Here is a 25,838-nt window from a genome sequence, read left to right as displayed (position 1 = left end):
TCTCTATACGTAACATCGCACAAAGGAGACCAGGACATGCTCTTGAGGGAACATGAGTATACTATCTGTGATCGTAAGAGACAGCAATCAAAACAGCCAGAGACCCACGGGAAAGCAGGCAGAAACAACACTTCTGGCACTGTGAACTCTGCCTAAACAATCCAACCTTACTGCCAAACTTAAAGCCATCTTTCTGAACCTCAGCTGCTCATCAGCCTGGTTCTTGTGTGGTGGCACTGGGTTAGAGGCACGAATAACACTCCCCTTTAAAGGTTCCACAGGAAAGGTGTTCTGGGGCTAGAAGGACAAGAGCACCAAAGACAAGATGTCAGAACAGGCAAAGGGGACCAAGGATGACAAAACTAAGTCAATAGAGGCAATAGAGACATAAGCCCAGTCCACCACAAGCAACTCCCAAACCTCTCTCTTGTGCATACGAGACACTCCTGGTGCCTAGAAGACTAATTCCCCAACCACATGCTCTGCTCCACTCCAAGTGAGGAGAGCCGATCTCAAAGCACTGCTCTTTTTGATGAATAAAAGATACCTTTAGTAACATTTCAGTGGCTGGAAACCCAAGTCAATACACCACACTACTACAGACTCAGCTAGGCCCCCTTGGAATTCAAAAGCTGAAACCCTAATTCCAAACATGACTGTTAGAAGAAGAAAGAAAGAAGAAAATTAAGTTCAAAGCAGTGACAAAGCTATGGCTGAGATCTACTATTGTTTTTCTAAGAAGAGACACAATGTCAAGTGCTGTCTCCCTGCCCCCATCCCTCTCCTGCTGGGATACAGAGGTTACCAGGAACCCAAACTTCCCCACCTTGTTCTTGGACCTCTAGCTTCTAAAAAGACAAGAAAACAAACGTCTGGGCTTACGCCTCCTGGTCTGTGGACTGCTACGGTGTATACATTGTCTACGAGGACACTGTTCTGCACTGGGTCATTTGTCTTGGTGGAATCTTATCATAGAGCTTCCTGCCCCAGGCCTCAATGCCATGGAGAGGGCTGCAACATAAACCAGTTAACAAACTCGGGACTAAAGCAATAGGACATTGCTGCAGAACAGTGCTGTCACCTTACCAAGGGTGACAGGGTCACTGCTCACTAATCCCAGGGGCCAGTCTTTTCCTGGAGGAGAGGAAACCCTCTGGGTTTCTGCTTCTGAGGACTAGCTTCATGATGGCTGCCTGTCTTCATGACTTCAGATGAGGGACAGGTCGTTCTCCACCTACCACCTAGACTTGGGGTTTTAAAGATCCTCCCCCCGCTGGTCCCCAGACATCGCTCATAATCTTGCACTAGTCTCTCCCATACTCAGTGAATCCCGCCACACAGGGCTCTTTCCTGGTGCTTCTCAACTGCATCCCAACTTTGGGTTCTTAAATGACTTATTCCTTCTCTTAAAGGCTCTTTCCCAAACCTCCAAATGGAGGCCCCTCCCTGACACTCAGGCTTCCTGTGAGAAGTGCTTGCTCATGTCATCCAGAACACAGCCCCATGTCCCTCTGGCGGAGCGCTGCTCCCCTTCCCCTGCAGCACAAGGCACCCCCTGAAGCACCCCTCTCATGGTTGCTGATGTGCTGCCTTCCTTCTCACTCTAGACAAGCTCTTTGATAACTATTTCCACTGTGAACTCTCTTGTGCCTGGACTTGCAAGTTGCTGAACACGTATCCTTCTGAAAACTGACCTTTTCATATGTTATCAATGCCAAGATAACTCGGAATTAGCAGCCAAACTCTAGGCCTTTCTCACATTAAGATAGAGTCACTCAGATCCCCCATAATTCTATAGCTTGCTCTAAAAGTGACCAAGGGAGAAAGAAAATGCAAATGTTTTCCTAGAAGATGTAGCCAAATGTAAATAAAGAAAGGCATTTCACCTGCAACTATAGCTTCAATGCTGGCCAAGAACATAGAACTCTGAAGAAATCTTAGCTGCCTGGCATGATATTCACAAAGCACTCGGTACTTTATTCTCACAGCTCAGTCCCCTCACTCCGCACAGGGAGAAAGGAGGAGCTAGGACAAGTCTAGGGCCTTGTCACCTTATCACAGCATCTCCCTTCCTCCAGCGTGTTACCTATTGCTGATGTTAATCCCCTTCTCCCTCATGGCATAAAGGAGCACAGCTATGCAGTACAAGGTCTCGGTGACATCCGGCATGGTCACTGTGGAGCTGGGTCTCCTGAGGCAGAAGAGCAGACGCTGGATGTCGTTCACGCAGCTGGAGAGGAGCACCATGGCCGCCACCAAGGCCCAGACGTTAATGCCCTTCAAAGAGAGGTACAAAGGGTAGGAAGCAGCCCAGACACAGCCACAATCAGGGAACTAGGGAGGAAACTGAAGGGCACTTCCAGCTTCTAATTTACTGTGTATCTGCAGTAAAACCTCTAATCCCTCTGCCCCTTTCAAGTTACCCAATGTGTCAACGAGGAAAGAGCCACCTTAAAGACTGGTGAGGCGTGGTTTTGATTGAATCTCTGAGTAGCATTAATCTCAGGGGTTAAGAGCACTTGCTGCTCTTGTAGAGAAGCAAGGTTAAGTTCCCAGCACCTACATGGCAGCTCACATGGGATCTGACCTCCACAAGCTCCTGCACACATGTAATATACAGATGTACTCATAGGAACACACCCACATAAAAGAATATAAATACATATGCTGGTTTTGGATTTTTTTTGGTGGGGGAGGTTGCTTTTGTCATTGTTGTTGAGACAGGATTTCTCTATGTAGCCCAGCTGTCCTAGAACTCCATGTATAGTCAGCCTGGCCTCAAACTAAGAGATCCGCCTGCCTCTGCATCCTGAGTGTTGGGATTAAAGGTGTGTGCCACCACTATCTGGTTTCTATTGCTTTAAAGGGCTATCTTATAAAGAAACCCTGTCACTCAACGCGCCCAGAGGCTAGATAACTAGCAGCCAGGAATATTTCAGAGGAGTCTTCAACAGAATGGGCCAAATGTTTTTTTTTAAAAATTTCTTCCAAAAGAAAGAAGCTGCAAACAGGGAGGCTTATTTTTCCAAAGAGACCATTAATAATTAGTAGATTAATGTTACTTAGAAATTCAGCAAAAAATTTGAAAATAAATACAATCTTCAACTAATGTTAACCACTAAAACACTTCCAGTGAGAAGTGAGCTCACCATGGCGCAGAGTACCCTCACAGCCTTTTAGCGCACATACCCCAGCAGCTGCATAGAGGTCAGGTAGTTGTTGACGAATGCACGCCTCAGCCTCCAAAAGTAGAGGGTGATCCCTCAGGCTCCACTGCACCCTCTCAGGGTCTACACTTGGAGAGCATTTGGTGGTGGCTATATAGCTGTAAAACACTCAAGACATGAGTCCAGAAGACAGATAGTGAGCAAAGCTATACAAGAAAGGACTCTGAAAACTGTTTCCCTAACAGCAGGCAAGACACTCACCGTATGAGGTTCAGCACACATAAGTCCGAATCCTTTTCTATGCCATGGCTCAAAAGAATGCCATCCACTTTGCCGACAGCCTGCTCTTCATTAATCAAGTATCGATGATACAGCTTTTTCCAAGGAATGAACTATGTAGTTGAAAAACACAATGAAATAACATACAGGCAATGATTCTTAGAAAGACTGGGCCACCAACAAAGAAACCCTCCTACCAACTGAAAAGCAAGTGTAGCTCCCAACCCAAAGCCAGACAGACAAGGAGAAACACTACATAAGCCTGAGCTGGAAACTAGGAGAACTGGGCCTTGGTCTTGGCTCTAACGCAGAACCTAGGAGACAGTGTGAGACCAGTGCTGATCGTCAGGCTTACAGCTAAAACAGAGAGGGACTGAACACTGAGGAGATCTGTGGTAGAGCATTTGCCTAGAATGCACAAGGCATAGGTTCAATCCTAGCACTAATATAAAGATCTGAAAAGGACAAATAACCTTCACATCTCAAAGAATAACAGACAAAGGAAGTAAACTCAGTCAGCAGAAGAAAGGACATGACAAAGAGCAGATCTGAGCAGAGTGCCCATCTGTCTGGAAGCAGGAGGATGGAGTCTGAAGCTAGGCTGGAGTACATAGAGAGACTGCCCAACAACAACAACAACGACGACAGTAGTAACAGTAATGGTGATAACAAAAACCCTTAGCTACATCAACTAAGAACAATCAAAGGAGCATTAAAGTTAATGCTGTGGAAGTAAAAGGACTACAGGGAAGTAAAAGGACTACAGACACCCATCCTACCACGCCTGAGTAACAGAACCAGAACGACACAAGGATGAGTACAGAATAGAATCAAAAATCAAAACTTCGGTCATAGAGAAGCCCAGGACCAGATGGCTCCACTGGGGAGTCCTACAGAACACTTAACGAACAATCAGCACCTGCATGCGTCACACTCTGCCAAAAGACTCAAGAGGGAAAGGTGCCAAATTCCCCCGGTGAGGCCAGTACCGCCATAACATGAGACACAGACACTAGAGAACCTGCAGGCCATGGAACCATAGCAACTACTGCCAATGACCAGAATGACATTACCATAACATCTTATGAGGGAAGTACAATTTGGATGTGGTCACAGGAAGTCTTCTTAACCAAAACCCTCACTTATCCCCATCCCCAGCTCATACACGAGGGTTTGCCATTTACTGACACAAACAGTATAAGGAAACAGAGCTCACAGCTAAAATCATAAAGACATTTCTCAGAAGTCAGGAACTAAGACCTCACAGTAGAACGCTACAGCGACATGAAATTTCTCCCAACCTCTGCTGTACATAGAAGAAAAGTTTAGCTTTCCTGTTTTAGGCTGCACAAAGTTCAGCTCATAGATCTCTGAGATCTAAAACAGAGAGATTTAGTGTGAAGGCTGCACTTATCAGCTGGGCAGCTGTCACTATGCTACAAAATAACATACTGAATTGTACCATAAATGCTATTGACAGTATTTCAGTCACCACAAGGAAAAGAGAAAGAAAATTCAAGAGTCATGACTGTTCAAAGAGTGTGTCCCAAGGGTGGTCTCAAGACTCACCTTACAGAAACAGCATCATGATGAGAAGGTAACAGAAACGATTATCAAGATCCAGGAAAAACAAAAGACAAAGTAAGGAGCAGATGCCTGCCTCCCTGATGGACAGAGCAGGTGCCCGCCTCCCTGATGGACAGAGCAGAGTCTCAGCAAAATTTCTTTCAGCATGATTAGACAAAAAATGGAGAGAAGGCAGGAGACGAGGCAGTCCCTGCACCCAGCATGTGCCCAGAAAACAGAAGCATTAAGTTATTCAAACAGGGAAAATAAAGAAGGCCTGGAAGAGAATGGGTTACTAAAACCAAACACAGTAACACAATTACACTACCAGAGGTGTAAATGCTGTGATAGGAAAGAGGAAGCAATGAACTTCAATGGGACAGATGGGAAGGCATAGTTTGTACAATTAACAAGCCTTGAAGAACAGAGATATGGTGACCTTAATTTAAATGGGATGGGTGATTACAGCACATGGTGCCAAGAATATGCAGTCTATGATCAGGGCACAGGAAATCATGTGCTTCAGACAAAATACAGAACTGTGAGAAATTAGTGAGGGCTCTGGGAGATTTGGTGGGATAAGCCTGGACAACCCCAGATGCCTGGGAGTTTGTACTTTATTCATGAAGCAAATGGAATCCATCACTCTGAAAAGGTCCTCTCCTCAAAAATCTGCATTAAGTGAAGCTAATCTGTGTGCTCTTTGAGGACTGAGCACTTAGCTTACCAGCGGATCACTGATTATTTCCCTCCAAAGGTGGCACACCAAGCTGAGGTTCCAGTAGAGGTCCTCCACCGGGAGGAAGGCAAAGATGTGCCTCAGGACTTCACTCGGCAGCCTACAAATGTGGCTGGGTACTTCCTGGCAAGGCAGAGTTCCAAGAAGCCCATAGTACGAGTCAGGAAAGGGATCAGGACCAATGTCCTCAACGTCTCGGCCAGGCTCTCTGGACACAGCAGAGCACTGTGACAAAGTGTCCTCTGCATCTTGCCTGACTTCCCTAAGCCTGTTACATGACGGGAGCAAACGATGCCGTGGCGTCTTCTTAGTAACTGCATCCCACTGGCTGGTCTCTGTAGTTTCCTCAAAGGAACGAGACCGCTTCCTGGGAGGCTGAGCAGATCCTGATGAGCCCAGCCTCACTTCTCCATTATCGACCTGAGGTGGAGTACAACTGCCCTCTGCAGGGAAAATCATATCCCCCTCAGAGTCCTGACAGCCGTCCTGGCCAACAGAATTGCTTTTGGCCATGTCATTGGTACAACGCTGGTGGCTAGCTAGGAAGAACTCAGAAATATATCTCTGACATCCTCGACCTGTAGAGAGAACCCAAAAAAAGGGGGGGAGGGGATCAGTGGCTGCTGACCCACAGTAGACCTAAATAAGACTATCTAATTATCTATGTTAACAGAGAAAAGAGACACTAACGTACTTTGACGCAGGTGATCATATAAATAGCTAATATAAAAATAATATGACCCATATTTAGCAAGAGACAACTGCTGTGTCTTGGCCAACACTCTACCTTGCAAGTACATATATGCATAAGGTCAGATGCTGCACACTGGACGCCTGAGTAGGCAGACAGACAAGGAATGGCTGCTCACGTTCTCACAGCAGGCACAATGCAGCTCTCTGGCGTGGTCCTAACAACAACTCTTAAGTTTGCATGAGCAAAAAGACACATGCTTTGTCAGGTCCAGAAGCATCTATTTTTCATCTATTTCAAATAAGTTTAATTTACTTTTATTTCCTCCTGTGAATCTGTCATGTTTTAAAACAAAGAGCTGAAATTTTCTCATTTTGTTATTATGATGGCCAGTCTTCGTCACGTGTACTCATTCAGCGTTTCCTAAGGACATCTACTTTTGAGAGACTATGAAGTGACACTTCCTGACCTTAGCACCTTTCAACATAGAGCCCAAACAATGGTGATCTCAAACATCACTACAACAATTTGTAAAAAAAGAAAAAAAGAAAAAGTATCAATATATAACAATATGTATGGTTCCCTTCTAAACAGTGAAACCAACATTTTTACTTTGGAAAGACAAATAATGGATTGAAACCAGAATCAGCCTTTAAATGAATTAGTCGACTTGACATTAATGTCATATTGGGAAGAGGGACATCAATTATAATGTTTCCAGAACAATATAAGAGACCAGAGTTTCATATCAGGAAGGTCTAGCTAAATTCATGTATTTTGTAACTGGCAAAAATCAGTCCTAGACTAGTGAAAGCTGCTGCACACTCAAAACCAGAGCTTTGAGGAACCAACAGTGAGGGGTTGGCTGAGCCACACAAGACAAGCTAACCATTAAAACGTGTAATTAAGTCTGAAACTGCCTCACAGAATGGTTATAAAAGTCCCCCAATTGAGAAATATGAATTATTTAAACTAGATTGGATTCTAAAATTAGATGTATTAAAAGGAAAAGGGCAATCTTAAAGAGATAATTAATAACCCATATTTGATTATTACACATTGCACACTATACTCCATTAATAAGGATAAAGACTGGATGCTAATCAACAAACAAACCTAAAGTTCTTATATTAAAGAAAAACAATTGTAAGTGATAGTGTGAGTTTGAGTCCTTTACGGTAACAGAGGCCACTTAGGGTCTTAGAAGTAGCTGTGACATGATAGAGATCATCATGTTGAAGACTATTAGCTCAACAATATATATTCCAAATAATTTAGAAAAACTAAAACCAGATTAGAGAAGGTTTATTGAGACCAGGTACCAAAAAGCCAGGGACAATTGGTGAAGCCCAGGCCTGTAATCCCAGCTACTCTGGAGGCTGAGGCAGGAGGATCACAAGTCCAAGGCCTGCTTGAGAAGCTTAGTGAGAGCCCCATATCAAGATAAAACGTAGAGGGAGCTGGGGTATACCTCCCAGGGAGTGCTGGCCTGGCACAGAAGGCCCAGGGCTCAATCCCCAGCACTCAGTACAACCACCAAAAGAAAAAAGTGCCACCACAGGAAGGGATATTTTAAAGGAAAATTACAATCCTATAGATTTCTAGACAGATGACCAAGTTATGATGCTTGCAGCCTCCCTGAGTGCAGGCACACTGAGAGTGGTCAGTGTCTTTTATTACTTTATAATTGGGTATGCTAACAGGCTCTCTTGGACTCTAACATTATAGGGCAGAATTTCTATGGAGATTCTGAATACAAATAATGAACACGAGTATCAACCTGGTGTAGCAGGTCTGGCAAATCAAGCAGTGCCATTTACAAACACTTACATGACCCTGGAATTCAGTCAAAGGTCACTCCAACCAACTACAGATTTTGAAACAGAAGATACTTTTTTGAAGACATACCCCTGTTCCCTCCTTTTGCTCTGGGTCTAGGATAGAGACCATGGTTTGGGTCTCCCTTTGTCCATCTCTGGCTGAAGGGCTGAGTCACAGCCAAATGACTCTGGGCCAAAAGCTGGCAGTCCACGGCTGTCAGGTGCTTCCGCTTAGACCGTCTCACTGTTTTGGAACAGGAAAGAAATGGGAGTGCATGTTAGTTATTCCCAAACACAGATGCTAGCCAGTGGACTACACTCGAGTTATAGAACATACAGAGAACTGATTTTCTGAGGATCAGTACTACCTACCAGTCTTTCTCTTCCCTGTGAATGACTGAGTTAACCCAATGTCTAAGCATCTCTCTCTTACAATTTAAGAATATTTATTGGGAAAAAAAAAAAAGAATATTTATGGCCACGACCTCCTTGAACACACCCAATCTTTGAGCCTACTTAGTACTTAGATAGGAGAATTTTGTTGTTCTGTTTTTCAAGACAGGGTATCTCTGTGTAGACTTGGATGTCCTAGAACTCGCTCTGTAGACCAGCTGGCCTTGAACTCACAGAGATCCACCTGCTTCTGCCTTCCAAGTGCTGGGATTATATACATGTGCCAGCATGGGCCCATGTAGATAGGAGAGCGCAGAATTTAAAGCAGTCCTCCCAAATGACATTTTGAGATCCTAAAATGAAATTTTCTTTTATTTATCTATTTTTTATCTAACTTTTAAACTTCTACTTTATAGACGTTTATAGAATATTTAAAAAGAAGTTGTTCAGCCTATAAAGACAAACACTGCACACTGGCTCTCATAAGTGGATCCTCGCTTTGAACTTTTAGATTTGTGACTCTAATTTGGAGTCTGTAGAAGCTAGGAGTCAGGAAGCTAGGACGGGTTCAAGTGAGGGAACAGGCAGAGGCAGGCGGATCGCTGAGTTCAAGGCCAGCCTGGTCTACAAAGCGACTCCAAGACATCCAAGGCTACATAGAGAAACCCTGTCTCGAAAAACCATAAAAGGGGCGGGGGTGGGGGGGTGGGGGGCACACGGAACAGGGAAGATTAAAGGGGTAAAGGAAGTCACCACTAATGCAAACAGACTTAGCAATTTTCTCAAGCTTCATTTAAACCATGTTTCTAAAATAACTGCAAAAAATTAAGATTTGGCTATAACTTTATTTTAAGAATAAAAACTTGCAATTTTTGTTTGTTTGTTTGCTTGCTTGCTTTTTTTGTGTGTGGAGACAGGATGTTACCATGTTGCCTTGGCTGGCCTAGAACTCAGACATCCTCCTGTCTGACAAAATGAAATTTTTTACAGCTTACTTTCTATCAAGGTAATGAATTAAACTACTTCTTTAAAATTGCAAATTTTAAAAAAGACAATCATGATGACCTGAGTTCAGATCCCTAGAACCCAGGATAAAGGGGGGAGTGTGCGGAGCAGCACAGCAGCTTAGGGCTGTGGTCCCAACTTGGGGAGGCTACAACAGGAAGATTCCTGGGCCTCACTGGACAGCCTGGCTAGACTCTGTATCATAAAGTGGGGTGATGAGGTGATGAGTGAGACACCGACCTCTGATCTCTAAATATATGTGTGTGCAACAGAGAAAGAGACACAGAGAGAGAGAAAGAGAGAGAGACTGAGAGGGAAAGAGAGCGAGAGAGGGGGAGGGAGAGAGAGAACTGGGATAAAGGACAGAGATTGGCAAAGCACTTGTCTACCATGCCAGGATACATATATGTTCTGGGTTCAGAATATACAATACTGAGTATAACTACAGGCCATGCTTTCTATGACTATTTCTGCTCAGTACCCAGTCAGCTGAGAAATAGCCCTTCCTATTTTTAGCTAATTTTTTGAAGCTTTAAAAATTAAACTCCATGAATACTTTAAAACTTCTGAAAATGAATTCCATACACATTAATGTCTAAAAGGATGTGAGGCTGTATGGCCTCTCCACGCAGAAGGCCTGGCACCACCACGTTAGCACCACAACACAGTGCACACGTGGCTCTGATGAAGGAAGCATGGGTAGCTCTGACTTAGGCCAGTTAACTTTTATCTTAGAGGTGTCACCGATTAACAAGAAAACACAGAGAAATGTCAAAATCATATGCAAAGTTACCTACCTACTTCTTCTATTTATCGAAGCTTAGCTAACTTGAATAAACTATGGGAACACAGACAGAAGTACATGGTAGGCCAATTGCAGCCAACCCTCTGTTTCCGTGTTCCTAGAAATACCTTTAACCACAGCAAGCCACAGGTCTCAGTCACATACTTAGAATATCACACATTTAATCCCAGTACTCAGGAAACAGGGGCTGGTGGAGTGTGATGAGTTAAATAAACAACCTGGTTAGGGCCAGGCGTGGTGGTGGCGCACGCCTTTAATCCCAGCACTCAGGAGGCAGAGGCAGGCGGATCGCTGTGAGTTCAAGGCCAGCCTGGTCTACAAAGGGAGTTCAGGACAGCCAGGGCTACACAGAGAAATCTTGTCTCAAAAAACCAAAACAAAACAAAAACCAAAAAACAACAACAAAAACTGGTTAGCTGGGTGGTGGTGGCACACACCTTTAATCCAAGTACTTGGGAGGCAGAGGTAGGCAGATCTCTGAGTTGGAGGCCAGCCTGGTCTACAAAGCGAGAGTAGGACAGCCAAGGCTACACAGAGAAACTCGGTCATGGGGGGGAAATGAGGTCCTCTCGTGGAGACTGGATCCTTGTCAGCTACCCTGAACCTCTGCTACTGTCACTAAACAGAGACTCTGTCTCCTTATTATTTAGTGCTTAGCACAGCACTGTTTAACAGTAGACATTTACTTGTCTGTTGAACAAAAGTTCTTGACTATAAATGCCAATTAGGCTTTCATTTACCTGGCTTCATTTTTTACCTTTTATTGAAAATCAACTTAAAAAACAAGTCACAGAAATTGAAACTTCAGGATGTCATGGCACAGGTTGTTACTCCTCTGCCTCAGCACAAACCCTCTGTTCTTGGTTCTGATGCAGCTGGTCTCACTTTAAACCTGGGCCCTTACCAGTGCCAGTACCCGAAAGGCTGTATGCCTGCTACTCCCATATCCCCACCAAGTTAGATGGGGAGCTGATTAAAACATGGCGTGGCCTTGTGTCCTAAGGACGCCCCAGGGAAGATTCTCCTGGCTACCCTGAGTACTTAACAGCACCGCTTTAACAGAACCTCCTCCACGGGAACACACGTGTGTACACAGACACCCAGGAGCTACCACCATCTGGAACCTTTTTAGATTGTTCTGTAAAAATAAAGTTCCACCATGAGGTCATTGCATGTTTAGGGCTACTTCTTACTGCAACAAGATTTATGTAATGACTTCAGGATTATTTGAAATTAACACCAAATAATCCCTTTGCCCTCTATTTTTACTAAATAGGATTCATACTGAAAAATCCTCTAAGACATACAAATTATAGAGCTAAATGGGCGAGACAAAGAAGTAACGTCTCAGAACTCCTGGAGAGACTGGTGGCTATTAAATAACTGCTCTTAAAATTAAAAACAAATGAGCGAAAAACTAAGCTAGCTTCCTGGTATAAGGTTCCTAGCTGGAGAGAAACTTAGCTCTGCTGATTAAATAATGCACCACCCTACCTCACTTCTTTAGCCCCTCTACACGCTCTGAATGATTATCTGAAGAATGACAGGCTATGGAGATGCAAAAGCAGACCGACACCTGAGCCCTGGTGTCACCTGCGGAGATAACACAGCTGTGGTACAGTAGAGCTTATTATTACTATGATTCCGGTATTTGAAAAGTTCAATGACAGCCAGTGAAACTGGGAGTCCAAACAAACGTGGTCACCGTTACCCTCAACTCTAGCCCTCTAAGTGACCACTAAAGGCAGGAAGTACTTAGCAGTAATACAACCACTGTACATTTCCGAGACACTTACATGCTTTTGCAAATGTTTATTAAAGTATACCTTATATAGATCGTTTTAGTATATCAGCATTGTGTTTTATTAATAGCAATTATTTACATAATGACAATTTAATGTTTCCACTCTGAGGGGTTTTCTGTAAGCTATATAGAAAGAAGGCATGAAGAATGTATTTATACCAGCATCCTCTGTTTATAACCTCCTAAGTGACTGATATTATATGACAGCTTATAGGACTGCCTTCTAAAGCTGGCTGAGGTGGCCTCCATGACCACAGAACTCCTTAAGGCTTTACAGCGTTTGCAGTTCCTTCCCTACGTTTGCATTTCATCTGCAAAATAATCCCATGATTGTTCAGCTAAATTGGAGCTTAGGAAAGACCTGCTTTAAGTCACAGCTTAGCTCCTAAACAATGGCACCAGGGGCCAGAGCTGGCTCACAAAATTCACTTCCTAGCATCCACGCTGGGCAGCTCACATGGCCTGTAACTGCAGAGGGGGATCAATGCCCTCTTCTAGCCCTTGCACACACTTGCATACTCTACCGTATACATTTATACATCCATGCACACATAAATGTAAACTAAAACCAAAAGCTAATAACACCAGCAGATGAACTTGGCTTTTCTGGCTACTTAAGTCTGGTGTGTTTTCTTTTTCTTTCTTTCTTTCAAGATTTATGTATTTATTTATTATGTATACCAATTTGTGTCTGCATGTGTGCCTGCACACCAGAAGAGGGCGCCAGATGTCATTATAGACAGTTTTGAGCCACCATGTGGTTGCTGGGAATTGAACTCAGGACCTCTGGAAGAGCAGCCAGTGCTCTTAACCTGTGAGCCATCTCTCCAGTCAGGTCTGGTGTGTTTTCTACTCTTACATTCTCCTTTTCTAGGTCCAGAAAACATGACCAGAGATTGGAAAACTCAAGTTAGTGGAACATAGCTAATATAACTAATCCCAGCACTCACAACTTGGAGGCCAGCCTGGACTACGCAGCAAGACTTCCCTAAAAGCAAAACAAGTACCCTCAAGTTGAACTCTTACACCATTTTTAAAAACACTGTTCTATGTCACAACCAAAGATAGTTGATAATATTCAAAAAAGATTAACTAGAAATGTCACTGTACTGTCTATATAGTATAGGCTCAACATGGAAACAAACAAACTTGTAAATATTTTGTCTCCATTTACTTAAAACAAAACAAAAAACAAAAAAACAAAAAACCCACCAAACACAGAAAGACTGCACACTCAGTTTTCATTCCCCCCTCTGGCATTCAGTGTTCATGTAACGATGTCAGCCACCACATCCGGCTTCTCTACTCCCAAAGGCCCGTGTCAGTTGGCCCAATCTTTTGCTGTGGTTAGTGTGAGGGGTAAGGGGGATGTGTGTATGTGTGTGTTGTTTTTAAGATTGACTGATTGATGCACACAGTGCTTTACTGATGCACACAGTTCTCTGTCTGCATGTACACCTGCAGGCCAGAAGAGGGCATCAGATCACATTATAGATGGTTGTGAGCCACCATTGGTTGCTGGGAACTGAACTCAGGACCTTTGGAGGAGCAAGTCATTGCTCTTAATCTCTGAGCCATCTCTCCAGCCTCATGCAGAGTTTTTTTATGTGGTGTTAAGGATCCAACTCAGGCCCTCATGTTTGACTGGTCAGCACTTTACCAATTGAGCCATCTTTCCAGCCCAGCACCCTCAATCTCTTGCAGTCATCTCATACCCTGAAATACCTACTGTTCTCTTAAGTACAGCACTCATTTATTAAAGAGAAAAAGGATGAAACAGGCTGTTTATTCTGTGTTCCTCAGAGGAATAACCGAAAAACAAACAAACAAATCAGTATTCACTGTACACAATATGTATTTGTCTACCTGAAAATCTTTTTCTTTCACACGAGCTCTGGTGCCTCAAATTTGACTATGTCCCCTGGAGGGGGAGGCCTGGTGGCACTCAGAGGAAGGACAGCAGGTTACCAAGAAGAGACCTGATACCCTATGAGCATATACAGGGGGAGGAACTCTCCCTCAGGAACAGTCATAGGGGAGGGGAATAAGGGGAAAATGGGAGGGAGGGAAGAATGGGAGGATACAAGGGATGGAATAACTACTGAGATGTAACAAGAATAAATTAATAAAAATTTTTTTAAAAAAGGAAAATCTTTTTCTATTCTTCATTCATTCCTCAACTTCTTGCTGCATCCTCCACATCCCGGTTTTACTATGAACTCCATGAGGGCTTTCCTTATGGTATCCTTGCTGCTAATGCTGTTTCAGACATTGGAGAGCATACAAAAATAAGTAAGCCTGACCATAAGGCAGCTACCAAAACAAACACAAATTGCTAAACACACAGCAATCCAAGCACTACATAAATATGTGCATAAGGGCCTCCAGTAGTAAATATAATTAGCACCGTTGGAAGAAGCTACAGGAAGAGTGGAGCCTAAGTGATGAGCGGGACTCAGGCAAAGAAAGCAAACAAAGACATAGCGAAATGCAACAGAAAAGTTCATCTCTTCAGCACGAAAAACTGATAGGGAATGACAGATAACAAGGCTGGAAAACAAACTCGGGAACCAAAGACTACACAGTGGTGCTGAAGAAAGTGGCCTTTGTTGCATAGACAATTCAGAGCATCCTGCAGTCTTTAAAATCAAGGTCATTACACAATCAAGTTTAGATAGACGTGGAGACTGTCAGCAAGACAAACCAGAAAGTCATGGGGCCAAGCTAGACCAGAACCGGAGAACGCCTAAGAGCATTAGCTGCCTAGGGGCGGCAGGTGAGTGCCAACAAGGGGTTAAGACTGAGACAAAAATAAAGGAGAATGGACATTTCTTGTGGAACATTTAAAAAAAAAAAAGCAAAGAAGAAATAGCTGCTTTAACCATTTTGTCCCAGAGTGAGGGAAAGGCTTAAAGTTTCAGTTTTAAAAATAAATGTTCAGGGTTTCTTCCTGTGCTTTCTTGTTGTTCACTTTGTTTGTTGGTTGGTTTGCTTTGCTTTGCTGAGATCTTAGTCCAGCTAAGTGATGGGCTGACAAGTGTGAGTGCAGGTTATTCTGCTTTATAAGGTTCTGTGGAACACCCAGTTGAGCTTCAGAACTTCCTATGAAATGTAGGAGTGGTCTTCAAAGGCATGTAAGCCAGGCGAGGTGGTGCACGCCTTTAATCCCAGCACTCTGGGAGGCAGAGGCAGGCAGATCCCTGTGAGTTCAAGGCCAGGCTGGTCTACAAATCAAGTCCAAGACAGCCAAGGCTACACAGAGAAACCTCATCTCAAAAAACCAAAAAACAAAACAAAAAGCATGTAAATGACCACTGGCAGTGTAAGAGTTGGCTTTTGTGGTGTATCTCTAGAAGTTATTGCACAGCCAGAACAGCAGAGACAAAAATCTCAATTTGTCTAAACTAAAGTCAGCCTAGGAGGGATAGAGAGATACAAGAAGGAGGGGGGGGAAATGATAGTAACACATTTGAAATTAGAATTCAAATAGTTTTGTGAACTCACAAGTCAGGGAACATGTTAAAGGACCAGTTCCTCAAGGACGACATGCAGGCAGGTCCAAGAAACACAGCAAGTGTCAGACAGAAAGTCCCAATCCCAATGATAGCTACAAGGGAATTATGACAGGAAAGGCTGGGCCACAAACTCCCAAGACCTTTACTAAATAACAGGCAGGCAGCTTAACCAACCAGAGCGAGCAGCAGCAGCCCTATTCATGAGCTTAAAGTGTAAATACTCACCCTTATCAAGAAAATCACAAGGACTAGGAGGCAGGTTCACAAATAGTATCTGATTTTCCAAAAAGACACAGATTAAAGTAAATGCGTAAAGCACAGGAGAGGCAGAATCTTACTTGGAATACCAATTAAATAACCAATTATCCTGGATTCCAAATATTTCATCCTTTTGAAAACCATGGGTCTAGGCTTTGTTTAAAGGACAGGAAACTTAAGAGATATAAGGCAAGAGAAAAGTGAGATCATTTGTAAGGGTGTTTAGACTTAAAACCACATACCAATCAAAGTAGCAAAAAGTTTGAAACTATCAGATGCCTCAAACTTTCCAATATGTGGTAAATATCACTAACTTCATTAGCCCTCGATCACTAAAACCAGAATGCTGCCTATGGGCTGTTTACAGAATAGACAATGCCAGGCGCTTTGTCAGCCAGAGTGTCATGCCAAATGCAAAGAAACTGTTCTAAGCCTGACAGTAGAGACTTCCATTTTACTCCCCAAACAAAAACACCGGTAGGTTAAACATCTAGTTCCTCGAAAGGAATCCATCAAAGCTTGCTCGGATCTCAATGGACCCTCCAAAGGCCTCCAGGCTTTCTCACGTCCCCTTAACCACCACCTGTTTCAGGTGAGCCGGTAGGAGGCTCCCAAGGCAAACACAAACGACGGGGGAAGCGTACAATGACTCGCCCAAGGTCAAAAACATTACGGTGTAGACAAGCCAGGCTTGCCGGCAGCAGAGCCTACGTCTTCTCAGGTGCTACCCCTTCCGGAGCCTCAGGGACTGGCGTGGGGACGAGGCGGGTCCGCAGAGAGCTCCGGGCTCCTCCACCAGGCCCACACTTGACCACCACGGGCGCGGCCAGCTCCTACACCCACCCTCAGCTAGGGCCCCACCCCCAAGGCCGAGACCCCTACGCGGGGCCCCGCAAGGTGAAGTTTGCCCGGCTCGCACCCTACGCCAAGTCCACGGTCTCACGCACTATGGCGGCCCGGCTGAGGACCCCGCCGCCGCCGACACCACCAAGCCGAAGCCGCTGGACATCCAGCCTTTCCCGGACCAGCAAGTCCCTCCTTCGGCCCAGACACCGAGCACAGACGACTGCAGACTTCCTCTGCGAGCTCCGCCCTTTCGCTGCCAAGACGCGCCCGCCCCCGGAGCCGATGGACGGATTTCTGAACCAGTCGAAACACGGAACAGGAGTGGGCGCGCGGACAGACAGACTTTAGAGCCAATCGGTATGCCAAGCGGGAGGGGCGTGGCTCAAGAAGCTGAGCCACGCCCCGTCTGTGCTTCCGCCAGCGCGGAAGAGGCGAAGGAAACTTTCCCAGAGTTCCTTCGAGCTCCCTGGGTTCCCGCGGGGGCTGAGGCCGCAGCAGCGAGCGGGGAGGGGGCTGGGGACGGCTGCGGATTGGGTGAGGAGAGGGCGGAGCAGCACAGGGACACTGTCCCATTTCTGAGAGGCGCTGTTGGGAGCCTGGGCAGCCTAAGGATGCGGCTGTGCAGACGTGGGCCGAGCAGCCCAGCAGGCATCTCCCGTGGGCTGTACTGTAGAGAGCAGACATTGTCTAGGGTGCAAGGTCAGGCTGCAAAGCCCCTCTGTCCCACTGCAGGGCTTCGCGATACAGCAGCGCGCTCCATTCTATTAAGCCCTTCGTCCCCAGATCACTCGGGTGCTAGGGACAGCTCCAGGATATGAGGTGCACACCTTTACATTAACTAAGATGCCCTACTCTGACGATTCCGCATGTTTGGAGCGTGGTAACCAGAATGACCTGCGAGAGTTCTTGTCGCCTGAGAAGACACCATTCATTCTACACTGGCCACTGTGACTTCCAAACCAGGGCAAAAGGCAATTAAAAAAAAAAAAAAGACACCAGCAGACAGAATCCGGCTGGGGGGCGGAGCGTCGGGGAGAACAGTCACGTGCAGGAAGCGGAAACCCTAGCCAGCTCCCTCCCAACCTATAGCAGCTCGCGTCTTCGTCTTCTTACTTTTGTCCAGCCTGGTCCTGGGTGATGGGTCCGCCTGGGGATCCGAGGCGCCTCTGCAGGCTCGTGCAGGAGGGTCGGCTGCGCGCCCTACAGGAAGAGTTGGAGCTAGCGGGAGGTTACCAGGGACCAGAGATGGCCGGAGTCTTCCAGGGGCCAGCTGGGGATACCCTTCTCCACTGTGCAGCCCGCCACGGGCGCCAGGACATCCTAGCCTACCTTGTAGAGGCTTGGAGGATGGACATCGAGGCTACCAACCGAGACTACAAGCGGCCTCTGCACGAAGCTGCCTCTATGGGCCACCGGGACTGTGTTCGCTACCTCCTGGGCCGAGGTGCAGTCGTGGACTCCTTGAAGAAGGCAGACTGGTAGGTGCCCACAGCCCAAAAAAGCCATATAGACACTCCCTGAAGAATCACAAATTGTGTGTTTTCTTCAGTGAGTCCACTAGATGCTTAATTTTCCTCGGGTTCTAATTCTGACCCGACCTTCCTTTCTTCTTCAGTTAGGACAATCGCTTCCCGCTGAGAGAGGATAGAAGTGTAATCAGGTGGAGTGTGTTATTCGTGTGCCCAGGATGTGTTTTTCTGGAGACACCTTGCGTTATTGTAATTTGTATGGCTGCTATGGATAGGTACAACTGATAAAATCCAGTTGGGCATGCACCCAAATTGAGCTCTGTGCAGTTTTGTCACATCTAGTCTTGTAGAGCAAGAATGTTGCTGATACTTTACCACTACACAAATCAATTTCATTTCTTGCTAGACTGACGTCTTTTTAGTACCATGTCTGGTCCCTGATATTCTATGGACTTCTTTAGGTTCATAACTTAAAGAAGGTATTGCCAGGGGCTGGAGAGATGGCTCAGAGGTTAAGAGCACTGACTGTTCTTCCAGAGGTCCTGAGTTCAATTCCCAGAAACCACATAGTGGCTCACAACCATCTGATCTGATGCCCTCTTCTGGAATGCAGGTGTACATAATAAATAATAATAACAATAATAATAAATCTTTTTTTTTTTTTAAAAGAAGGTATTGCCTTTAGGTTATTTTAAATCAGTCAAACCATAGGGGCTGGGAAATGTATCAGAGCTGGTGCAGCCTCCTAGCATTCATGAGCCTCTGTGTTTCATCTCAGCATATCAAGGACAGGAGAGAACCATATAATTAAACCATATAATTAATGATTAATGCCACACAACATATCTGGCATAAGGAGGTTTATTTGAGGGAAGGGAAGGGGAGGGGGAGTTAGGGCAGGAACAGAGAGAGGAGCAGAGCAGCCATGACAGAGAGAAAGAGAAAGAGACCAGGATAAAGAGACTGAGAGAAGGGCTGGAGAGATGGCTCAGAGGTTAAGAACACTGACTATTCTTCCAGAGGTCCTGAGTTCAATTCCCAGCAACCACATGGTGGCTCACCGCCATCTATAATGTGATCTGATGCCCTCTTCTGGCCTGCATGCATACAGGCAGACAGAGCACTATATACATAATAAATTAATTAATTAAAAAGAGACTGAGAGAAATGGAGAGAGCTGGGGAGGCTAGCCAGGTCCTTTTATCTGGCATACCCGTGGCCTGGACCCTGGAGGGCTAATGGTATTGCCCTGCACACTAACAAAAAGTACATCTGTTATAAAGAAGTCCCACTATATCTTGAGGGTTTTCTGTGGTTGGTATCCATCCTCGACTTGGCTCATCAACAGTTTTTGCCTGTCATAGAACCCTACCCATGTCGATGGACGTTCAGAATCAGCTTCCTCTCCACAGTCCTCAGAAAAGTCAGAGGCCAGCAGTCTAAACTGTTTTCCTGTGCTGCGCCCCCACCACCACCACCACCACCAGGCTCCTCCAGGTTTTCCCGTCAGTACCAAAGGCCTGTACACATTCCCTGAAGGCCTGGCTTCTTCCAAGTGCCTCAGCTCCTTTCCATCCTGTTTGGCCGTAGGACTCCTCTGATGATGGCTTGCACAAGGAAGAACCTTGAAGTGATCCAGGACCTTGTGACGCACGGTGCCAATCCACTCCTGAAGAATAAGGACGGCTGGAACAGCTTCCACATTGCCAGTCGAGAAGGCGACCCTGTGATCCTCCGGTACTTGCTCACTGTCTGCCCAGATGCTTGGAAAACAGAGAGTAAAATTAGAAGAACTCCTTTGCACACTGCAGGTACCACCCTGCACACGCTGTAGGCTGCAGTTGGTTCTGCCCTGGCACTGTCTACACGTTGTAGTTCACCTGCGGGGGACTAAGGATTTGGGAAACCGGAAGTGAAGGCATCAGAACATCTTGGGATTTCTTGGCAAACTATAAGTTTCTAACGTGGTGGGACCTGCGGCTAGCATGTCATGGTGTTGGTCCACTTCTTGAGTGTATCTGTCTTAACCTCCTGGTTAGTTAGATGGTAAGCTGGCTCTGTTCCTCCTAAAGTCTGTGACCCTGAGTAAAGAACTTGGTCTGCATTTGGGTGAATGTCCTTTGCTAACAGTGGTAACGATACCATGCTGTAGAACCCTGGGAAAATGCAAACTTAGTGTGGAATGTGTGGGGAGTAGGCCCATGAGTCTTCTAACACAGGAAAGCTGGAAATAAGCCAAGCAGCATGGCACATGGCTGTAATTCTGCACTCGGGAAGTTGAGGCATCAGGATCCTTGCAAGTTTAAGGCCAGCCGGGCAATGTTGGCAATGTCTCAAATCCCCCAATGCCCCTCCCTGCAAAGAGGAAAATTTGGAAAATAATTCTTAGTCTAAAAGGTAGTTCGTTGGGTTAGGATACTGAGGTCTTACCTTCTCTAAAGACCAATGTCTGAGATCTGATACACTCCACGTAGGCTGGGTAACAAGCATCTGGTTGGTCTCCAGCCACAGCTGGTACTTAAGGATCAAGGAATCCTTTCTGAAACTTTTTAAGTAAGTAGGAAAAAAAAATTTTTTTCACCTGGTTCATAAATTACGTGGCTGGCTCTCCCTGTCACACACATTACCCAAAATTTTCTCTTAGAGACCCTGTCTGCAATCTGTCAGTTACCCAGACTAAACGGAGGGCAGATGATCAGAGTCTCTCTCCTGTTCAGTGTGGGGATCGTCAGTGGGAGGAGTGTGTTTCTGAATGATTTTCATAGATTACTAGAAAACAGATTGTCTTCAGAATGCTTTTGCAGTTTTATAGTGAGCCTTTTGAGCCTTACAGTGCTAAAGTGAGGAGATACGTTTAAGATTGTCAAAGTTTGACATAAAAGAGCTCATAAAGATGAAGTAAATCAGGTGCATAAAGTGAAAACATCATTCTTTACCGTTTATTTGGTTGAATTTCTTCTTGCTAGGACAGTAGTAGTACCTATGTTAGGTTTTCCTCTGTGAAAAGACCAGGGCAGATGTGGCTGCGATGCTCAACAGTTAAGAGCACTTAATTCTCTCACAGAGGACCCGGGTTCAGTTCCGAGCACCCACATGGTGCCTCACAACCATCTCTAACTCCTATACATGTGACGCACGTACAAGCAGGTAGGCAAAACACTTATACACAGAAAATAGAATAAATTTTAAAAAAACAAAAATTATTTAAAAGAGAAGACAGAGAAGGGAGCCAGGAGTAAGAATTTTGCTTGATTTTTGCTTGGGTTCTTTGGTTGGTTTTTCAAGACAGGGTTTCTCTATGTAACTGAGCCCTGGCTGTCTTGGACTCACTTTGTAGACCAGGCACCAGGCTGGCCTCGAACTCACAGAGATCCGATTTCTTCTGCCTCCCAAGGGCTGGGATTAAAAGCTTGCACCGCCACTGCTCAGTTATTTATTTGTTGTTCCAGGATAAAACCCAGTACTTGCTAGGCCAGTGTTTAGCCAATGCGCTACCTCCCCAGCCAAGGATTTAAGTATGCAGGAAAATGTTCTAATTGTCTGCGTTCTTTCCCCCAGCAATGCACGGCTGTTTCGAAGTAGTGCAGGAGCTTCTTGATAGGTAAGAACAAACGGTGAGTTGGTGGAAAGTATTCCTTACTTATACCAAGGAGCCACTTGTACATTCAGCGCTCAGAGTCCACAAACAGGACAGGTCTCATGCACCAAGGAGCATTGAGAGGAATTCTGGGTCCCCATAGGAGTATGTAATAGGAGGCTCCAGAGTAAATTAGTAAAGACTCCAAAAAGTAAATGTCTCAGCACCAGTAAAAAAAAAAAAAAACAAGGCTGTTCACCAGAGGGGAGAATAACAGCTATGAGAGGCAAGGCAGCTCTTTACACCAAGAAAAAGGATAACATATTTGAGAGACTGCAAATAATTCGGGATGTGCTGAAGTCTTAAACAGTAAAGAGAATATGGCAATAGACCATTGCAAAAGTTTCCATTTTATTCTGAGCATGTGAGATACCATTCAGGGTTTGAGTTCATTGGCTTGGTTTGAGAAGGATCTCACTATATTCCTGGCTGGTCTAGAACTCAAAATGTAGACCAGGCTAGTCTCAAACATACAGAAATCCACTTGCTTCTGCCTCCTCAATTCTGGTATTAAAGGTATGCCCCTCCATACCCAACCCTGTTGATGGGTTAGTGTTTGGTTTTTTTAGATTAACTTATTTTAATTTTATGTCTATGAATGTTTTATTTATATATATGTATGTGAGTTGTCTGTTGCATGCATACCTGACACTATGTGCATGCCTGGTGCCTGTGGAGGCCGGAGGATGGCGTCAGAGGGAATCAAACCCAGGTCCTCATCACTGCTGAGCTATCTCTCCAGGTTGAAGTGTTTTTAAGCCAAGTGTCATAAGAAATCAGCAGTTTCTGATTGCAGAATATAAATGAGCCTGCCATGAGTTTCTGTGGAATTGTCTCTTAGGCTGATGAAGTGAAATAGGAGAGAATTCATGGCAGCTGGGCTGAAGAGACGAGTACAGGAAGTGTGGTGGTCTCACTAGGGCTGGAGACATGGCTCTGAGGTTAAGAGCACCATCTGTTCTTCCAAAGGTCCTGAGTTCCATTCCCAGCAACCACGTGGTGTCTCACAACCATCTATAGTGAGATCTGGTGTCCTCTTCTGACCTGCAGGTGTACATACAGGCAGGAAACTGTATAATTAATAAATAAATGAATCTTTTTTTAAAAATATGTTTAAAAAAAAAAGAATGCCCTTATATATTTGAATGTTTAGTCACTGGGGAGTGGCACTATTTGAAAGGATTAGAAGGATTTGGATTAGTGGCCTTGTTGGAGGAATCATGTCCAGTAGGGGTGACCTTTGAGGTTTCAAACGCCTAAGCCAGGCCTAGGCTGTGTTTGCCTATGGATCTGGATGAAACTCTCAGCTACTGTTCCAGAGCCTGCCCACATGCCCCAGGCTCCCTACCATGATAACTGTAAGCAAGCTCCTAATTAAAAGAGTTGTCTTTACACCAATAGAACAGTGACAAGGCAAGAAAGAAGAGGTGGAAGGGTACCTTTTAAAAGTTGAATCCAAAAAAAAAAAGTAGAATCAATGGGAATAGGTGAATAACTCAGTGGAAAGCCTGGGCATGTAGCTCAGTGGTGGAGCACACGCCTAGCACATGTAAGGCCATGGGTTCCGTTCCAAGCACCACAAAAAATAAAGAAAGAAGGAGCAAGGGAACATCAAGGACGACCTTTGCCGTGTGGCACCTGGCCTACTTGCTGAGACATTGGGCAGCGGAAGAGGAGTAGGTTTGGGGGAAACATAGACATTGCCCTTTGGGACAGGTGGAGTAGTCGTACCTCTTTGGGAGATCAAAGCAGAGTTCAAATAGGCAGGGTCACGATGGGCCAGATACAAATGTGCAGCTTCAAAACATGAGCAGTGGTACAAGGTTAGAAGTGGGATAACTTGGTCAAAGCAAAGAGCGCTCAACCCCGGGTCCTAAAAGTATGTGTCTAGCACTCAGAATCACAGATTTGTGTTTCTGCGCTTTTGTTAATACTCTTTACTGAAGAGACCTTTTCAAGCACCTTTGTGTGTTAGGCCTGGGTAATGAGCTAAACATAGCCCTTCATAGGCTAATGAAGAAGACCAGACAGTAATCCCACAGAACTGCAGAATTAAAAAGCTACATACAGTGGTTCACGTCTCAGCTCCAGAGACTCAGGCAGGAAAATCATGAGTTCCAGACCAGGCTGGTCTGCCGCAGCAGGATGGCTGTGGTGGGGAGAATGGGGTGATGATGAGAAGAGCATTAGGAGGCTGTTGTCAGCTGACTGCGTAAGTGTGGACGCGGAGGTGGAGAGTAGGGCGTAGATGTTTTATGTAGCCTGGCTGCAGAATTACATCATGTAAATGGTTGGGAGAAAAGAGAGAAAGATAGTAGTGAGGGTGACTGCAAAGCTACCAGGCTGAGAAGCTGAAGAAGTGAAGGTTCCAGAAGGCATGGGAAAGGTTACAAGAGGAAGGACCCCAAGACCTGGCATTTGCTTGGCTCAGAGGCTAAAGTGGTAAGAGGAAAGCCAGCTCCAGACTGTCATGGATCATCTATAAGGTATACAGTCTGCTGCAGACCACCATGTCGCCTGTATCACGGATCATCTGTGAGGTGTACAGTCTGCTGCAGACCACCATGTCGCCTGTATCACGGATCATCTGTGAGGTGTACAGTCTGCTGCAGACCACCATGTCACCTGTATTGGGTTTGAAGTGGTGAATCTTTACAGCTGTTATTTTTGGATTTGGCTGTAGGTGTCACTATGAACCAGACTGCCGAGACAGCTGCGGTGTCACACCCTTCATGGATGCTGTTCAGTGTGGCCATGTTAGCGTAGCAAAGCTGCTCCTTGAAAAACACAAGGTATAAAGTGGTTTTTCTCTAATTCCTTTATTTCTTCTTTAGAAATTCTGATCTGGGGATAAACAATACACCATTACTCAGCCACTGGCTTCAAATCCAGGCTCCTGTGAGTTTCTCTAGTGGGACCTTTTACCTCTGCAACCATCTGTGCGTCAGTGTCCCATCTCTAAAATGGCGACAGAATATAATTCCTTCAGAAGGGTCCCATAGGGATTAATTGATGCTGGGGATGGAGCTCAAAGTAAGGTGCCTGCATAGCATGCTCAGGACCTTGGACTGGATCCAGGAGGATCCCACAATCCAACGTACATAAGGCAGTTAGCAAACTAAGGATTCAGTAAATAGTGTCACTTGGTAACAGCAACAGAGTGTCGGGACAGAGCTTAAGGTGCTCTAGGCAGAGCATGACTCAACCATGTTTTAGTTCAAGTCCTCTGATAATCGGACAGACACCATGTGCTCTGCCCAGAAGAACTGCACAGACAGCTAAGCCTCAGCAAGACATCTACGGGACTGTGGCCCCAGATTCCTCCCTGCTTCACATTGCTGCTCTGTCCTGCCTACTAGGCTTGCTGTTCAGCTGCAGACACCCTGGGGGCCCAGGCTCTGCACCGGGCAGCAGTCACTGGGCAGGATGAAGCCATACGATTCCTGGTGTGCGATCTCGGTGTGGATGTGGATGTCAGAGCCGAGTCAACGCAGCTCACAGCTCTTCACTATGCAGCTAAGGTCAGGTGCTTCTCGTGAAAGTGTCCCTTCCCCACGCTGCTCTGTTCCGACGACAGACAGCTGTGTAGTCCTGGCGTCTGTACTGTACGTGTAGAGTACATCACCTGTATTCTACATTCCTGATAACGTCTATGATCCTGAGTCTCAGCTCGTTAATAGAAGCCTCACTTTTTTGTTTGTTTGTTTGTTTTGTTTTTAGGTAAAAATGGAGAGAGGAGTCCATAGCCAGGGCTGCACAGAGAAACCTTGTCTCAAAACAAAAACAAAACCCCACAAAGATAAGATGTTGAAGGGCAATGGAAGCCTTCTCAGTGTCTTTAAGT

General features: G+C 45.3%; 2 protein-coding genes across 6 annotated transcripts in view; one reads left to right on the top strand and one right to left on the bottom strand.

Annotated features, from left to right (window-relative positions):
* The window catches only part of FBH1 (F-box DNA helicase 1), a 31,763-nt gene extending 14,622 nt beyond the window's left edge, over window positions 1-17,141 (bottom strand). Inside the window, exons 1-6 of one of the 2 annotated variants that reach the window (XM_084783967.1) lie at window positions 16,962-17,141; window positions 8,351-8,506; window positions 5,740-6,329; window positions 3,429-3,559; window positions 3,190-3,325; window positions 2,087-2,277 (exon numbers count right to left, since the gene is read on the bottom strand). In XM_084783967.1, the coding sequence (XP_084640093.1) occupies window positions 2,087-2,277; window positions 3,190-3,325; window positions 3,429-3,559; window positions 5,740-6,264 (983 nt within the window). In that variant the 5' untranslated portion in view covers window positions 6,265-6,329; window positions 8,351-8,506; window positions 16,962-17,141. The remainder of the gene's footprint in view (window positions 1-2,086; window positions 2,278-3,189; window positions 3,326-3,428; window positions 3,560-5,739; window positions 6,330-8,350; window positions 8,507-16,961) is intronic. The other variant, XM_084783966.1, reaches the window with a different exon arrangement.
* Window positions 17,142-17,393: 252 nt separating this feature from the next.
* The window catches only part of ANKRD16 (ankyrin repeat domain 16), a 60,308-nt gene continuing 51,863 nt past the window's right edge, over window positions 17,394-25,838 (top strand). For 2 of the 4 annotated variants that reach the window (XR_014779630.1, XM_084783968.1), the window contains exons 1-5: window positions 17,394-18,366; window positions 19,948-20,168; window positions 21,916-21,958; window positions 24,678-24,786; window positions 25,354-25,515. Coding sequence is in view for 3 of the 4 variants with exons in the window: in XM_084783968.1 (XP_084640094.1) it covers window positions 18,026-18,366; window positions 19,948-20,168; window positions 21,916-21,958; window positions 24,678-24,786; window positions 25,354-25,515 (876 nt within the window). In the remaining variant the exon portion in view is untranslated. The remainder of the gene's footprint in view (window positions 18,367-19,947; window positions 20,169-21,915; window positions 21,959-24,677; window positions 24,787-25,353; window positions 25,516-25,838) is intronic. The other 2 variants (XM_084783969.1, XM_084783970.1) reach the window with 1 other exon arrangement.

The sequence above is a fragment of the Acomys minous genome, assembly GCF_964271855.1.
Source record: "Acomys minous genome assembly, chromosome: 5".
In the NCBI taxonomy this organism is placed as follows: domain Eukaryota; kingdom Metazoa; phylum Chordata; class Mammalia; order Rodentia; family Muridae; genus Acomys; species Acomys minous.
The sequence above is the reverse complement of the archived record's forward strand: the minus strand, read 5'-3'. Positions and strand labels throughout refer to the sequence as shown.